General features: G+C 40.1%; 1 protein-coding gene across 2 annotated transcripts in view; it reads right to left on the bottom strand.

Moving 5' to 3' along the window:
• Positions 1-6,956: 6,956 nt before the first annotated feature.
• The window catches only part of DNAJC13 (DnaJ heat shock protein family (Hsp40) member C13), a 151,555-nt gene continuing 139,513 nt past the window's right edge, over positions 6,957-18,998 (bottom strand). The window contains exons 55-57 of one of the 2 annotated variants that reach the window (XR_003111073.3): positions 13,573-13,672; positions 8,728-8,836; positions 6,957-7,821 (exon numbers count right to left, since the gene is read on the bottom strand). Coding sequence is in view for 1 of the 2 variants with exons in the window: in XM_025291713.3 (XP_025147498.1) it covers positions 7,715-7,821; positions 13,573-13,672 (207 nt within the window). In the remaining variant the exon portion in view is untranslated. The remainder of the gene's footprint in view (positions 7,822-8,727; positions 8,837-13,572; positions 13,673-18,998) is intronic. The other variant, XM_025291713.3, reaches the window with a different exon arrangement.

Raw genomic sequence — 18,998 nt, forward strand, 5'->3', positions numbered from 1 at the left:
GTATCTCTTTCAGGATCTAGAATTTTTGGATAATAAGCCTCCTAGACTGGGCCTCTTGTTTAACTTTCATCTCCTGTATTTCCATCTTCATCTTTTTACTCTGCTTCTTAAGGAAATTTCCTCAACTTTATCTCTCAGTGTCTTCCATTGTTTTTCATTTCTGCTATTTTAATTTTTTCTTAGTCTGTAACACCTGGTTTTAATTCTCTGAAAAAGTATTTTTTTGAAGTGGCATCCTGTTGCTCTGTGGATGCAATGTTTATCTCTGAGGTTATTAACCAACAATAGCTTTCTTCTCCAATGTTTCCTTCTTCGTCCATTTTCTCCAAACTGCCTTTTTTTCTTTCCAGTTTTGGCCTCTTCCATGCTTCTACTCTCCTGCCTGGAGGTGTACATGTGTCAGTATTCAATGTAAGGAGGTCTGACTTCAAAGGTTTTCCACCACACCGAGCTACTCTAGGACACTCTGTCACATGAAGAGTGTGGTATCATCCAGCTCTGTAGCAAATGATGGTTTTTTGCTCTAAACTCAAGAGGTCCATAAATACTCTGAACTCACCTTGCTTATTTTAGGGCTAATGAGATAGTCTGCCCACCTCTTGCATTTAAAGTCAGAGGATATTATCTACTTCCTGTCTTGGAATGCTGGGACACCAGGTAAGTGTATACTAGGGGCTGTTTGGAGTCCTGTAAAATATTAGTGTGAGGGTAGGGCCTGAGTTTAAATTTCTAAATTTATGCACAACCAAATATTTGTAGAATTACTTCCATATGACCTTTATTTGAAGATAAATGACTCATTTCTTCACTGACTCAAGCTTCATAAACTTTTCCCTGAAACAGAGGTTGAGAACATAGAGTTCCTCTTCTGCTCACAGATACTGCCACATTTGATGGTGCCAGGGAAATGAGGAGAATATTCCTCACAGACATAGGATTTATGTATATAATCACTGAAAAGTAACTGAAAAGTGTCAAAAATTTACACAGAGTAACCAGATAATCATGTTATAGAAGTCATACACTTTTTCAATGTTAAAAAATAGAAGCATAAACATGAATTCTTCTTTGTATATATAACTGAAACTTTCCATTAACAGTTTTGGGCCTCTATCAGCTCTTATGTCATTTCCCTAAGTTGGGGCTTTGTAAAAATGGTGGAAATGTAGACATCTTTTGTAAGCCAGATGGAAAATCAAACTTTTTAAAATGGTCATCCTACTTCCTGAATGTGTGGAGCCCTGGAGCCCACAATAACCTGGTCCCACTGTTTACTCCCTAAATTTGAAAATTATGCAGAGTCCAGACATGAAGTTCTTTCCTCTAACGCTAGATGACATATTAGACAACATATGCAGTAAACATTAGCAAGAGGAAAGCGCTGGTGAGGAGGAGAGTCCTGGATGTTCCCAGTGGAGGAGTTTGATTCATGAAAAAGCCCAGTTATTTGTTAGAAACAGGATCAGAATTCTTAGAAGTGATTTAGCACTGGGGTTAGAGAGGGACTGACTTTTCTGGTATATTTAAAAATATGTACCTTCATACATCTTTGCATAGATGGCTTATATTATCTTTTGGGTGCTCAGTTGCATCTGACTCTTGGCAACTCCATGGACTGTAGCACACCAAGCTCATCTGTCCATGGGGTTTTACAGTTGAGAATACTGGAGTGGGTTGCCACTTTTTCATCCAGGGGACCTTCCCAACCCAGGGATCAAACCCACGTGTCTTGTGTCTCCTGAACTGGCAGGTGGATTCTTTACCACTAGAACCATCTGGGAAGCTCTATATTATCTTTTATGAGACACTTATTAACTGAAAGTATTAAATATTAAATGAAGTATTAATTGACCAGACCAACCTAGGCATTTTAGAGAAGAAATCGATGACCAGCATCAGATTCTGCCTGGTAAGCCAGTGTTTTCTCTTCTCACACCATCTCACTGTCTAGGAGGCTGGCACCATCAAGGAGGTGTTAGGTGTTTACGTCTATTATCTCTGATCTACAGAAGAGAGACCGGTGTTACTGATCTCCATTTAAAGATGAGCAGTCACTAGGTGAGGGCTAGAATCACTGCCTGGATGGCCCCAACTCCAGGACCTATGCTGATTCCAGGATAACTTGCTGCCTCTCTCTTGCTATCAATTAAAGATTGGGTGACACAAAACCACAGTGAGACACAGAATTCAACACCTAGGTCCTAGGGCATCCAGTAGTGATTCTGATATAACCTGGATACTCAAATTTTAACACATACTTAAGAAAACCAACAAAACAGGGAACACACACTTGGTCCCCGGGGCCACCAGTTACCTCCTTATAACCCAATGTCCATTCCAAATTCCAGTGTGTGCTGCAGACCGCCTTAGCAGTTTGCCTTCCCAACTTCATGACAGGCTGTCAGTTCTTTACAAAGGTACTTAAACTGAATCTATACCAAGTGCAATCAATGCTCAGGTGGCTCTTATTCTGATAAACTCTTGTCCTGCTAATCTATGAGCAAACTCTCCGTTCTGCTACTGCTCCTCCAGTCAGCACCAGTATATCAGTCAGCTCAGACTGCCATAACAAAATACCACGCTGGGTGGCTTAGACAACAGACATTTATTTCTCATAGTTTGAGAGGCTGGGAAGTCTGAGATCAAGGTTCTGGCAAGGTAGGTTTCATCTGAGGCCTCTTCTTGGCTTATAAGCAGCCACCATCTCACTGTATGAGCACATGACTATTTTATTTACACACAGGGAGAGAGAGCAAGCTCTCTGGTGTCTCGTCTTATTAATCCCATCATGAGGGCTACACCCTCATGACCGCATCTAACCCTAATCACTTGCTGAAGACTACTTCCAAATACACTGGGGCTTTGGGATTCAATATGAGTTTGTAGGGGTGAGGAACAAACATTCAGTTCATAACAATGGCTTCTCAGAAGTCTTCTTCCCTCTCTTCATAAAAGCAGCCTGAGTACACCTGATGGTAAAACTACCCCATACTGTAACTGGAGTTCAGTCCCTTAAAAATACAAATGATTTAACAATTAAGTCATTAGACAGAAAGCACATTCATCCAACTCCTTGTAACCACTATTTTTGATCTCATTTTAAGGGAACTGAAATTCTTGTGTCAAATATAATCTGCATGTCCCATTTGGTTTTAAAAACTTTGAATGGGTTGCCCAGATTTTAAAGTCCAACTTCACAATGAAATCGGGATTTGATTCAGCACCCTGTGACTGCTCTGCCCTCAGGTGGGCTCAGTGGAGCCGAGCAGAGGCTGCTCCCTGATCAGCACGACTGCCATCCCTCTGTACCCACCCACTGGACCTTTGCAGGCCAAGGTTTTTCTGGTCTTTTCATATAGAAATGCAAACGAGGCTGGTTGCTGTTATCCAGGCAGCCCTGCCTGCTAGATGTGTTTCCCAGGGAATTCAGGATTCTCTAGCTTTTTCTAATCCACGGACTCCAAACTGAATTCTACATTTACAATGAGACTCATTTGACTGTGTAAACAGTCTGTGTTTTAGTTTTAGGACAGAACTCTTTGTTCAACTTGGTTGTCAGGCATGCTTCTCAATTTGGAAGTGAATTTAAGTCATTCTTGCTTCTTGGACCTTATCTACGGGTAAACAGGCAGCAGATCAAGGGAAAAGATGTTTCAGTTTGTAGGAAACAGATGGCCTTGCTGACCAAAGATTATGGCATCTCGGATTCTTCAGCCAAGATAATGACTTTTTAGTTGGCAATTATATAGCAACATAACTACTTAAAAAAAAAAATTACAAATCCCTTTAGGTTGATCTAAAGGTCCTTGAGATTTGTTTTACCCTCTTCCTGATCCCAAGAATGAAAACAATGAGAAGAACTGCTATTGAAACAGCAGCTCAACATTATCACTTGGGTCAGGCCTCACATTTACCAACCTTTTCTCACAGCAGTATTTAATCCTCACAACAACCCCGGAAAGGATGGGTTAAGGATGATCAGCATTATTTTATAGATAAGGGAATAAGCCCAAGGAAGTCTTTGCATTCATTGCTTACAGCCCTCTGGCCACTAAAAGGAAAGTTTATACCATATAGGAGGGGGCTTCGAGGTGGCGCTCACTAGTGGTAAAGAATCCGCCTGCCAGTGCAGCAGATGTAACAGACACGGGTTCAATCCCTGGGTCGGGAAGATGACCTGGAGGAGGGCATGGGTACCCACTCTAGTATTCTTGCCAGGGAAATCCAATGGACAGGGGAGCCTGGCGGGCTACAGTCCACGGGGTCACAAAAGTCAGACATGACTGAAGCAACTTAACACACATGCATTCCTAAAAACTCAAGCAGGAAGTTAAATTCCTCATCAATGGGATGCCAGAAACAGACTCAGGTTATCTGTAATATTTTCTGCAAATTGCTCTTCCCCAAATCCTAATAAAGTTTAGGCATTTAGATACATTTCATCACATAATGGACAACTTATGCATCAGGAAAGGGACTGTAGAATTTCCCGGCTGAAAAGGATTCTTGAGCTGACTATCTAGTGACAATCCTCACTCGGGCTTACAGATGACATCCAGGAGTGGTCTTCTGCCCATTTCAGTGTTCGTCCCCTGCATTGCTCCTGAGATGGGCTGTGTGTTATTATTGTCCTTCAGTTTTGCCAGCTCTCACCACCCTCCCCCTCAACAAACATACCAAACTGATCACAGCCCATTGTATTTAAAAGCACAGCTCTCATTTGTGAATCACACTGAGGCCTGCTGTGATGCTATTGCCTCAGCTTGGCACTCAGCACAGGGCCCAAGTGGCTCCTCCCTGGATCTCAGGTTAGGTTCTCTTTGGATCCCTATATGCCACCCACACCATAATATCCTACCCCTCCAGATGTTCTATACTTACTTTCCTGTTACCTGGCTCATGCTGTCTTACTTTTCCCTCTCAGGGCAAATCTCCCCATGCATAAACCTCAGATAAAACCTCCACCCACAGAGAGAATAGAGGACAAGGCTGAATTGCATCAGAAGTCTGATCAGCAATTTCCAACTGTGGGAAAATCAACAAGCTAGATGGTCCTGGGGACTTCAGCAGACAAGTGATGGGGAAAAGGGATGGAAGGGTAGCCAGATTAACAGACTCAAAGAAATTTAAAAAAGAAAAATAGCAAGACCACGCTGGTAAAAGAGACACTGATGTATAGAACAGTCGTATGGACTCTGTGGGAGAGGGAGAGGGTGGGAAGATTTGGGAGAATGGCATTGAAACATGTAAAATATCATGTATGAAACGAGTTGCCAGTCCAGGTTCGATGCACGATACTGGATGCTTGGGGCTGGTGCACTGGGACGACCCAGAGGGATGGTATGGGGAGGGAGGAGGGAGGAGGGTTCAGGATGGGGAACACATGTGTACCTGTGGCGGATTCATTTTGATATTTGGCAAAACTAATACAATTATGTAAAGTTTAAAAATAAAATAAAATTAAAAAAAAAAAAAAAAAAAAAGACCACTCTGGTGTCCAGGGATGTGCACGTCGGGTGATGAACTAACGAACACAAGGAAGTGTCAGACAAGTGGTCACTTTTGGAGGGAGGGGAGATGATTCTGATGGGGGAACATGATGGGGCTACTGGAAAGGCTGGCAAAGTTCTTCACCTGGCTGGGAGGTCAAAGGTGATTTGCCTTATAATAATTCATTAAACTAATTTTTTCAGTAAGACTTTCTGTACCTGTTTAAGTTTACAATAAAAATGTTTAAAAATGGGGACTTCCCTGGTGGTTTTCACACTCCCAATATAAGGGGCCCGGGTTTGATCCCTGGATGGGGAACTAAGATCCCACATACCTCACAGTACGGCCAAAAAAACCCAAAACAAAACAGTTTAAAAATGAAAAACAAGCAACTTACTCTTCCTAGTCACACATACCTATTTGATATTATCGTTACCTCCAGATAGTGGCTCAGAATAGTGTCAAGTAAAAGTAAGTTTTGATTTCCTACTCTGTTACTTACTAATAATGTGACTTTCAGTAAGTTTGCCTCTGAGCAGTGTTGCCTCTCTGAGCTTCTTGTTCTTCACCTGGAAAATGGGAATTATATCAGCAATATAGCTAATGTCAAATGAGACTTGCTCTGAGGATTAAATGAAGTTATGCATGTACAACACTTTATAAAATGGTTGGTATAATGCTTAATAAAGATGAGCTGTTATTGATATTCAAACATCAACAACTACATATTTATTTAAATTGACTTTTAAACATTATAATTATCCCACAATATCCATGTTCCTTTAGTATTTAAAGGAAATATATTGTTGTGTTCAATTATGCTCTCCTAAAACACCTACTCAAAACCAGCTGTTAGAATCTCTCTCAATGAACATATTTTTATGACAAACTATTGCCTTTTAGAAACAAATCCTAATTATATGTTAAAATATTTACATGGGTGCATTACTCCATAATCTTTAAATCAAGAAATAATAAATCTGATGTACAATTTTCAATCAGCAAGTTATGATAGGAATTCAGTGTCTACTCCAGCTCTTCTTGCACACCAACTCTGTAATAAACTTGGTTCTTATATGTATTTTACATGTTTATATTTTCTTTGTAGTTTGTGATCACATAAGATGACCTGAATGCTGAAATCTTTATTTGAAACCTCCTCTCCCTCTTTAAATCTCTCCTCTTAAAAATATTGTAATTAATGTGTCACAAACATTAAACTATTTATTAACAGCTTGACCCCTCCTTGAATACTGTGTGAAAAATAAATGAGAAGCCGTGCCTGGAAATATAGATATGCTGAAATATTAATGAAGGGATTTAGGAATGATCAGGTATGTCAATGTAGCTATCTGTATGATATATTGGAAATGTGAGGCAAAGTTTGTGTTTATTACCACTACTAAATCTATCTTAGAAATAAAAATGTAAGGTCTTTAAAGGGAAAAATTAAACTAGAATGGATATCATTAACAAAGCAGTCAATTCCCTTTATTTTTAAAATTTTATGTACACATATGAATGATCTGTATAATGTACATTCAATATAGAAAGCTTTATATATTTGATAATGTATAGAACATTTCACAATTACACTAATCTCTTACATAACATCTTGACATCTGTTTTAAAATTTTTTTGCACAAGCTCCTTTTTCATTCAATTTGGTAAAGCCAGTTATATATATCAACAAGTACTGTGAGCTCTCAGGAGGTTAAATGATTGAGGAGAGGGTACCAGTGAACAGGTGCAAGGACAAAACCTAAAAGTGTTCAACAATGGGAGAACAGCCAGGCAGACTTGAGGCAGTAGAGGGAGATGCCCTTCTGGGGGCTCAGTAACTTTGATTTCCCAATCTCTGTAGACTGCAGTTCAACCCCACAGTCACACTAATTCGAAAAAACATTATAAAAACTAGGAAGAAACCTTTGTCTTTTTGATTCACAGTCTTGTAAACAGATATAAAGGAACAAAATGTGCTTACATACATCAAGAAAAAAAATTCTTGTGTACCCACTTAGGTTGATCCACAGAGTGCTTTCTTATAACGTGATACAATTAGAATCACTGACTTTTTTCCTAAATAAAAATATATTTATAGAAAAAGGAATAACACTGTCATGAATCCAGGAGAAAGGCAGTTAAGAGTTTTCTTCAATGGATCAGCTGGAGGAATGTGGACAGGGCACTGGCCTTTCAGCGTTTATTGTCTCTCATGAAAGTTTCACGTCTGATAGCCAAGGTCACCTGCCTCATGGTCTACAGGAGGCGGCAAGTTGGACATGACTGATGAGGATGTCCCTGCAGTAAGGTAGCCAGCAACTCCAGGTCCTGCAAGAGAAAAAAAGGAAAACCTTCTAAAGAGCAGTCATGTGAGAACACCAACCTTTATGAAAATGTGAGAACCAGGTCAAGCATCCCAGCACAAGGACCTGATGCAATCTATTAGGATTATCTAAGCATACAACAAAAATCTTAACAACATCTGCAACACCATTTTCATGGTTTGCCTTTACTATATGACAAAGTTAAAAATCATTTCAAAATTTATGCTAGACAGTAACACTGGTGAGGAAACATGGAAAAATTTTCCCTTCTCACATCTGGGAAGTTCATTTTAAAAAAAATCCTGGGCACTGAAGGATATAGCTAATGTCAAATGAGAAAAAAAAAAAAAAAAAAAAAAAGGGAAACAAACTCTGTACTCGAGTTAGCCCATTCAAAAGTCATACTTGATGAAATTCACAACAAAAACACTTCCATCTATACTTAAGTTAAACCTATTTTCATTTGGTGCAAAAAAATGCTACTGTAACAAATAACACCAAATGAACAAGGGTCTCTGAGAAAGATAAGGCAAACTCTGGACACCTAGTCATAGGTCAAAACATGAATGCTATGGAAAAGGTATTAGTATTTTAGTTTTATATGTCTTGACTCTTCAGTCTCTAGTGCACAAAAATGCCATTATCCCAGCATTTATTAAGATGTGTCCTATGAGCATATAGCCTTCTAGTTTAACTTAAAACACTGCAGGGACATTTAATTACACCTCAGAATCACTGCATAACTGTACAAAGTATTTGTAAAAGACTCTGTACTATAGCATAGTACTACATATTGAGCAATATTTTTAGCTGAAATCATAGGAAACAAAGCAAACGGCTAGGGAACATTGAAGAGTTAGGACTAGAAAGGCAGAGGAAGTGGCATGCATTTAGCAAAATGGTTCTCTACCTGCTTCAGAGAGCTACACAGAAGTTAGCAAGCTGCCTGGTGGAGCGGATCTAAAGTCCGCTCCTGAGGTGAAGGGGGCTGCTGCCAGTGAGAAGGGAAGGAGAGACACCTGAGGGGAAAAAAGAAATATAAGCAGCAAGGGAAGTTGTAAGGAAGTGCAAACAGCAGAGCAGGCTGAAAGGCTAAGGTCTAATAGGGACTGAAGTAGGACAAAAGGGAACAATATAGATTTATCTTTTTTTTTTTTTTTAACCTCTTGAGCATTTGTACTGAGGATTTGAAGAAAGCAGACACTGTAGCATGTGGTTACACGCAGCCAGAGACAACTCAGCCTGCATGAACTACCACATGCCACCTGGAATGCCCAGGCACCTGGAACTTTGAACTTAGAAAACTTAAGGATTTTCTGTTTTTTTAAGGCATGGCGGGCTTACATCTATCAACCCCTGCTGTCAATTAATCAGGACACCAGGCCTTACATAGACTGCTCAGGAGAGACAGCAGGGAGGACAGGAGACACACCCCCTTGACAGGCAGAGACACATCCCACTGACAGGCAGTTCAGAGCTACAGTGCCACACCATTATTTACTTCCTACCAACGTTCCACTCTGGACCCTAGGCAGCAGCCAGATTGCTAGGGAATAAACCCTTAAGAATAACCCCCTGAACACTCCAGATTGGTATAGTCCCTGAGCACTTCTGATTGTGGGCTCAACTTTGTTCACAACAAATGAATTGATTATGAGACCAAATCACGAGTGCTAAATATAGAAAACGGACTAAGGATATAGTGCTCAGACTACATGCTGAGGCACTCTGGGGCAAATTCTGGGACACCACTGAATATTTTAAATCTGGAGACACAGTGACATCTGTTGGATACCGTACGACTACTCTCAAATTGTTTGAATGTAACTACTTAATAAAATTAATTACTATTTCTTTTGGTCTAGGGATAAAGAAAAAAAATCACTAAGCTATGAAGGCACTGTGAACTGAGAATCTGGGAACCTCTGGGCTAAAATATAAACTGTGAACGATGGACCCTGAAGGATTATCCAGGGGAGATCAAATTCTAGTGCCACCATTTGCCTCTTTAGCAAAGACAGGTCAATTCCTGATATTTCTTTAAATGAAGTCTGAGATGCTCTCTCCCTCACATCTCTGGCCTCTTCCAGACATGTCTGGTTTCTAAGGGGCAGGAAGCTACAGGCTGCTAGGATGGGGCAATGTTTTCTCCAGAGACTTGTGGAAGCAAAGAGTAGGGTCTGCCAGAAATGGAGTACATGGCACACTGTGTAAGGCTGCTGGAGTTAAGAGGGAAGAGAAAAGATAAAAATCAACAAAGAATCCCACAGAACGGAATTGGCTACCACAATAGAGTAGTGAAAGGAGTGTGGGCTTTGGTGAAAATGAACATGGGATTTTCAGTGGGGAAAATTAAAAAAAAAAGAAAAAGGAAGCCCTGCCTCAGCAGCAGTGCCCTACTATAAACTGACACTGACCTTAGGAAATCTTTCCTAACATGGCTCCCATTGTGTAGTCTTGGACACATATAAAGACAAAAACAAAAGGTAATAAAAAACCCAATTGTGCAAAGATCTAATGAACTAGTCTGATGAGAGGCCCAAGAAACACTCCCTCTCTCCCTTTGACGACCTTAGGAAGCCAAGTTAACTATCCTGCTGCTGCTGCTGCTGCTGCTAAGTCGCTTTAGTCGTGTCCGACTCTGTGCGACCCCATAGATGGCAGCCCACGAGGCTCCCCCATCCCTGGGATTCTCCAGGCAAGAACACTGGAGTGGGTTGCCATTTCCTTCTCCAATGCATGAAAGTGAAAAGTGAAAATGAAGTCGCTCAGTTGTGTCCAACTCTTAGCGACCCTTTGGACTGCAGCCTACCAGGCTCCTCTGTCCACAGGATTCTCCAGGCAAGAGTACTGGAGTGGGGTGCCATTGCCTTTTCCAAGTTAACTATCCTACCTGCCTCTAATTAAGTAGAATAATTAAGCGTACAGTACAAAGTTCTTCATCTCCAATTCCGGCTCCTAAATCATCTTCGCCTTGGCCTGTTTCTCTTCCTTTCCCTGTTTTTGCTTTCTCTATTGATTTTCTAGGTGAGGAAATTTGAGGATTTTCACTGCTGAAATGCTTGTCAGCACCAAACTCTTCTAGAACCTAAGAAATGGTTAAGTAACACAGGGCCCTGGACAGTGAGCAGATACAGCTAATCCACACCATGGGTCAAGTTCCATTGAAGCACTTTTGATGAACATTTATCACAAGACATAACAATATGCCAGGCTAGGGAGTCAGTCTCCTCTCAATTTATTAACACTGAGTAATCTGGCCTAGAATATTTTAATTTTTATTCCAAACTCTGAGCATGTGACTGAATGACATTTCCTCAGCAGCCAGGAAGAAAATCATAAATGTATTTTTGGTCATTCCAATCTTATTTTGAAATAGTAATTAACTTTATCTCCATCTCCTAAATAAGTCCACATATCAGAAGAAAGGGCTGGTGATGACTTGTGTTCTCACGGTACCTTATTTTATTTGCAAACTGATTAGAGGGGTTTCGTACAATCTGAATCTTCTCAAGACTGAAGGCAGGATGGAGTAAATTTAAAATTCCAATTCAATACAACATTGTATACACTCCATGGAGTTTCACATAATGAGATCTTATCATTATTAGAAGTACTTGCCCCTTTTATCAAACAGTGACACGCAACACATCAACAGAAAAGTTCAAACACAAAAAATAATCGGTAACCCGAGCAATAAATACACATCAGTTCAATTGGCAGCACTTTCACAACAAAAGAACATACCAACTCGATGATGCACTATGAACTGGACAGTTTGGGGGCCAACTCAGCTCAGAACTAGTCCAGATTGTCCTACGTTGACTGATATGACTGCAGACTTCAGCAATGACCTTCACAATAGACACAGTAACCCGAGGCCCTTTCTAGGGTGGGATTTATACCACCCTCCACTTTGATGGCTTTATTAGAATTTCTGCCCCTTGAGCTGGACCAAGGATGTAAAAAAATTCACAAACCCAAGCCTTTCTCCTCTGCTAACCTTCACTCTCTACAGCTCATCAAAGCTGCTTCTCACAACTCATTCAGAAGCCACCAGAAGGATCCCAGTAAAAAGAAAGGCAAGACAGAAATCTATTTAATCCCTGAACTTTTTCTATAATATTAGGAAATGCAGGTGGGGCTGAGGACCCAAATGATTTTGAAAGAAACTCTAGGTCTCTAAAGATAAATCCCTCTTGTGTATTTTAACCACAGACCACTTGACCCACAACTGTTAGTACATCAAGGACCACCTGCAGTCTTTTATTCCATCCAGTAAGGTCAATGGATGTGAAGGTCACTCAAGGACAAAAGCATTAGATGATGCCTTCCTAAGGACGCTTATAACCTACATATCTCCCTATTCTTCAAGGTCAAATTTTAAGCAAGCTTACTCTGAGCTAGAAAAAAATAAGGCAGATTTTTCAATCATACAATTCTTACATACAAAAAAGGTGGTATTGTGTAAACTTTCTGGGCAGAATTTAAAGAGGTAAAGTTCTTGGTGTGTCTATGAGAACATACTCCTACTTAGAAGCTACAACTTGAAAGATCTGGAAGAGACTAAGACCGTATTCTAGGTATCTCTCTCCATAGCCAACATAGGGCAGGTGATGGGAAAGTGAGAAGGGAGACCTATGGCCTCTACTCTTATGTACACACATGCACAGCACCACATGTTTGTAAACTCTACAGCTCTGATTATAAATTTTAGTGGATTAATATTGAAGAGGTCACAGTGAGAAAAAAGCAGTAATGTCACAATCAATCCTAAAATTAAAACCATGCAAACTTTCTCCAAAGTCCCTATTTTGGATTAGTCAAGATTTAGTCTTCAGGATTTATAAATTTCTATACTAGTGATAAGGATTATTAAAATAATCACACTGGTATGAGAAATATTGGGTAGTAATTTTTTCTCTTAATTTACCTACATCATCTCTGGTTAGAGGAGGTTGTAGGGCTGACATTTTAAAAAATACACTATAATTTCAGGCAATGGCAAGAACCACTTAATATTCCTAAGGTTAATTTCAAACTAAAAACTTTAATACCAAAGACTATATTTCATTTTTCATCATTTAGTAGTTTAATGCTATGACCTTCTTTTTAAACAGAAGCCAATACGAAAATGAGTATTTCAGAATTATTATGTTAAAATAAGTGTGCCAAATGGACAAATATCTGGAGTTTCTTTTGACGCCCAGGCAGCAAAATATCCTTTCCTTTATGGCACCCATATATTTCCTCCCATGAGAATACAAGCCTTAAATATTTAATAAAATTACAGATTAATCACTGGTAACTTAGAAGAAAAAATATTTGACATGTGAGTGTGCATAGTTGGAACTTCAATCTATTAATCTGACAGAATGGAATGATGCTATCATGTTTCTGATACTGATAATTCTGAGTAAATACTTCTCCACTCTTTATGTACATGTTCAAGATAAACATTTTAATACAGCCATACCCAAAATATAAAGTATGACATCCTGGATTGACTGGGTTAAAAACTGATCAGAGTCCACTTTGTAGTCAGCATACATTCAACACCACAACAGTCCGTATGTTGTCTGGGCTAGAATCAGGGGTCCACTGCACGTCCATGACATCTCCAAGATGGGTAGTTATAATAGGAATCTAGGAAAACTCTCTAAATGCTGTTTTCAGTCTAGACAGGGCAAAAGGAAGGTCCATATGGCTACTGCCATATGTCTTAGGAAAGAGAATTGGGTGTGCTTTGGTTTACCTGTGAGGTATCCTGCTGTTTGTGACTCAGAAATAAACAAATCATGTTTCTGATCTTTGAAGGCACTCCAGACGGAAGAACGAGACAGGATTTCATTCACCTAGGGAAGTAAAACAAACTCTTTGAACATAAACCAACTGGATGTTGGTAGATTAGATTAAAAAGAAAAAGCAAACTTCCAAGACAAACCAAAGAGGCCAACTCAGGCAAGGTCCAAAGATGAACCGAGACCTCACATTCATCACACACTCTACACCAGGCACATCTCATTAAACCAGACCCAAAGAAATGCCTAAATCAGTCTTCCCTCTAAACTTGGACTCGACTATTCAGACTTATTGGTTTGTATGTAATTTGGGCAGTAAGATATTCATGTGATAGTAACAACTGGCTGACTGTGGTGTGGGCTCATGAAGTTATTTCTGAGGAAGCGATCTGGGGACAAAATATTGCAAAATTCAAGCTAAAACTTAAAGCACTCTTTCAAACTATGGATGTGACCTGTTAGAAGGAATCAGTGAACTAAAATAGCCAGGACTGGGTGAATTTAATTCATATGACCATTATATCTACTACTGTGGGCAAGAATCCCCTAGAAGAAATCCCCAGAGTCAACAAAGAGTTTGAAATGCAGTACTTGGGTGAAATTTCAACAACAGAATCTGATCCTGGTTCGTTTCCAAGGCAAAAATATTTAACATCACAGTAATCTAAGTCTATGTTCCAACTGCTGATGCCAAAGAAGCTGAAACTTAGTGGTTCTACAAAGACCTAGAATACTTTCTAGAACTACTAATAACACCCCCCAAAAATGTCCTTTTCATCATAAGGGATTGGAATGCAAAAGTAGGAAGTCAGGAGATACCTGGAATAACAGGCAAGTTTGGCCTTGGGGTACAAAATGAAGTAGGGCAAAGGCTAACAGTTTTGTCAAGAGAACATGCTGGTCACACCAAACATGCCTTTCCAATAACCCAAGAGATGACTCTACACATGGACATCACTAGATGGTCAATACCAAAATCAGGATGATTATGTTCTTTGCAACCAAGGATGGAGATACTCTATACGGTCAGTCAAAACAAGACCTAGAAGCCACTGTGGTTCAAAGTATCAGTTATTTATTGCAAAATTCAGGCTGAAATTGAGGAAAACCACTAGGCCATTCAGGATGCCTAGAGAACTATGAATGGAAGTTCGTAACATTGTACAGGAGGCAGTGACCAAAACCATCCCAAAGAAAAAGAAATCCAAGAAGGCAAAATGGTTTTTGGATGAAGCTTCACAAGTAGCTGAAGAAAGGAGAGAAGTGAAAGGCAAAGGAGGAAGGGAAAGATATGCAAACTGAATGCAGAGTTCCAGAGAATAGCAACAAGAGATAAGAAGGCCTTCTTCGATGAACAATGCAAAGAAATAGAGGGGAAAAAATAGAATGGGAAAGACTAGAGATCTCTTCAAGAAAATTGGAGATATCAAGGGAATATTTCATGCAAGGACGGGCACAATAAAGGACAGAAACAGTAAGGATCTAACAGAAGCAGAAGAGATTAAGAAGAGGTGGCAAGAATACATAGGAGAACTATACAAAAAAAGGTTTTGATGACCCGTATAAGCACGATGGTGTGGTCACTCACCTAGAGTCAGACATCCAGAAGCATGAAGTCAAGTGGGCCTTAGAAGCATTACTATGAACAAAGCTAATGGAGGTGACTGAACTCCAGCTGAGTTATTTAAAATCCTAAAGGTTGATGCTGTTTTAAAGTGTTTTAAAGTACTGAACTCAGTATGTCTGCAAATTTGGAAAACTCAGCCATGGCCACAGGGATGGAAAAGATGTTTTCATTCTAATCCCAAAGAAGGGCAATGCCAAAGAATGTTCAAACTACTGCACAACTGTGCTCATTTCACATGCTAGCAAGGTAATGCTCAAAATCCTTCAAGCTAGAATTCAGCAGTATGTGAACCAAGAATTTCCAGATATACAAGCTGGGTTTAGAAAAGGCAGAGGTATCAGAGATCAATTTGCCAACATCCACTGGATCATAGAAAAAGCAAGAGAATTCCAAAAAATTCACTTCTGCTTCACTGACTACATGAAAGTCTTTTGACTATGTAGATCAAACTGTATAGATCAAACAAACTGGAAAATTCTTAGATGGGAGTACCAGATCACCATTTCTGTCTCCTGAGAAACCTGTATATGGGTCAAGAAGCAACAGTTAGAACCAGACATGGAACAACTGACTGGTTCCAAACTGGGAAAGGAGTATGTCAAGTCTGTATATTGTCACCCTGCTTATTTAACTTATATGGAAAGTACATCATGTGAAATGCCAGGCTGGATGAACACAAGCTGGAATCAAGATTGTTGGGAGAAATATCAACAACCTCAGATATGCAGATGATACCACTCTAATGGCAGAAAACAAAGAGGAACTAAAGAGCCTCTCACTGCAGATGGTGATTACAGATAGGAAATTAAAAGACACTTGCTCCTTGAAAGAAAAACTATGATGAACCTAGACAGCATATTAAAAAGTGGGGACATTATTTTGCTGATAAAGGTCCATCCAGTCAAAGCTATGGTTTTTCCAGTAGTCACATATGGATGTGAGAGTTGGATCATGAAGAAGGCAGAGCGCTAAAAAATTGATGCTTTTGAACTGTGGTGCCAGAGAAGATTCTATCTAGAGAGTTGCTTGGACACAGGGAGATCAAACCAGTCAATCTTAAAGGAAATCAACCCTGAATATTCATTAGAAGGACTGATACTGAAGCTCCAATACTTTCGCCACCTGATGTAAAGAGCCAACTTACTGGAAAAGACTCTGATGCTGGGAACGACTGAGGGCAGGAGGAGAAGGGGTAGGGGGGAACAAAGGATGAGACGGTTGGATGGCATCACTGACTCAATGGACATAAGTTTGAGCAAACGCCAGGAAATAGTGCAGGACAGAGAAACACGTGTGCTGCAGCCCATGCGGCTGCAGAGTCGGACACGACTTAGTGACTGAACAACAATGAACAATCTGGAAAGTATCAGTATATCACATATAAAATGCACAGTATCAATGACTTGTGTGTAAATGCATACTAAGAGGCAAGACATGTTTCTTCTGGGAAAAAGATTTAAGAAAAAAAAACAACTTAAGAAATTTCAATGTAGAAGGTATCTTTCACATATCAAGGTTCAGATCAAATATTTATGGAGCACTCAAATCATGGGTTCCACAGTGGACACAAAGATGAGAAAGACATTCTCTGTCCCTGAAGTGCCTACAGTCTAGGAAAGGAGAGAGATGGTGCCAGATAACATAATGGGAAGCATTAAAGTAGAGATACACATGGGGACCATGAGAGTCCAAAAGACTCTTTCTCCCAACCACGGAGCGAAGCAGTGGTGAAAGTGATTCGTTGTGAATGTGCTGGAGTTTCTACTTTGGAAATTATTGTAATTCTTTCCTTCCCTTGTGAGTGGAAGGTGGTTATCAAGGGTTGCTCCGTTAATTCTCATCAACAGGAATCCAGTGGCACGTTGAGGGGAGCATGATTGGGGGCACGTGGTACACAGGAATGCCTTTGCTTGGCATTCAGAACACCCACAGGCAAGTTTAATAAACATATAGTTAATGACTGCAATAGCACATGCCATCTCTCTTCTTTATTTTCACTCCAAACAGCTCAAATGATAAGTCTGCTAGAAGGGAAAATGGCATAAAAAATGCTTCTTTAGTTGGAACATACAAACACAGTGGATTCACTCAAGGAAAGCTTTAAGTCAGTTTAAATCTTCAGAAGAACATTAGTAAATAGAAATAGTCCAAATACCTATGAACAGATAAATGGGTAAACATGGCATATACGTACAATGGAACATTATTCAGCCTTAAAAAGGAAGCAAGTGTTGAAACACACTGTAACACAGTTGAACCCTGAAAACATGCTAAGAGACAGAAGCCAGACACAGGTCACATATTGCATGATTCCACTTATGTGAAATGTCCAGAATTCCTAGAAAATAAGAGTGGTGACTACCAGAAGCTGAGGGAAAGAAGAAATCGGAAATAACTACTTAATAACTATTTTTGGGAACTAGGTAGTGGTGGTTATATAACTTTTTTTTTTTAATTTATTTTTGGCTGTGCTCATATTCACTGCTGCACGTGGGCTTTCTCTAGTTGTAGAACAGCGGCTACTCTCTAGTTGTGGTGTGCAGGCTTCACCTTGTGCTCTAGGGTGCGGGGGTCTCAGTAGTTGTGGCGCACAGGGTTAGTTGTCCCAAGCCATGTGGGATTCTCCACATGTGGGATCAGGGATCAAAGCTGCAACCCCTGCATTGGCAGGTGGATTTTTAACCATTGGACCACCAGGGAAGCCCCACAACATTGTTAATGTACTGAGTATCAGTGAATTTTTCACTTTAAAAGGGTTAATTTTACGTTATGTGAATTTCGCTTAAATTAAAAAAAAAAAAAAGAGAAAGCATTACTAAATGGACTATATAATATTGAATGAGGAACTCCTCAGAAGCAATATTAAGAATAAAACCAATGAGGAAAATAAAATTACTGAACTGGTTTGAACTAGGTGTGCTCATGCAGCTGAAACAATTGTAGAGTGGAGTGTTACTCTCTCAGCTATGTCCGACTCTTTGCCACGCCATGGACTGTAGTCCCCCCAGGCTCATAAGTTCATGGAATTCTCCAGGCAAGAATACCGGAGTGGGTAGCCATTCCCTTCTCCAGGGGATCTTCCTGACCCAGGAACTGAAACTGGGTCTTCCTGAATTGCAGGTGGATTCTTCACTGTCTGAGCCACCAGGGAAGCCCAGCTGATACACATTAATACACACCTAATTGATGCTTTTGAACTGTGGTGTTAGAGAAGACTCTTGAGAGTCCCTTGGACTGCAAGGAAATCCAACCAGTCCATTCTAAAGGAGATCAGCCCTGGGATTTCTTTGGAAGGAATAATGCTAAAGCTGAAACTCCAGTACTTTGGCCACCTTATGCGAAGAGTTGACTCATTGGAAAAGACTCTGATGCTGGGAGGGACTCGGGGCAGGAGGAGAAGGGGACGACAGAGGATGAGATGGCTGGATGGCATCACTGACTCGATGGACGTAAGTCTGAGTGAACTCCGGGAGTTGGTGATGGACAGGAAGGCCTGGCGTGCTGGGATTCATGGGGTCGCAGAGTCGGACATGACTGAGCGACTGAACTGAACTGAAGTTGCAACAAAAGAAACTTTGTTGGGCTAATAGCCAATACTTTGTAAGTGCTAATGAAGGAGATGAAACTAAAATGATATTCTGTATCTTTTTAAAGATATTAGGGTAGAGTCAGTGAAACTGGTTATCACTATTTCACAAGAACTTCTAGAATTAAAAGTTGATCTTAATCAGCACTAAATGCTCAACATTCTTC

The sequence above is a fragment of the Bubalus bubalis genome, chromosome 1 (genome assembly GCF_019923935.1).
Source record: "Bubalus bubalis isolate 160015118507 breed Murrah chromosome 1, NDDB_SH_1, whole genome shotgun sequence".
Taxonomy (NCBI): Eukaryota; Metazoa; Chordata; class Mammalia; order Artiodactyla; family Bovidae; genus Bubalus; species Bubalus bubalis.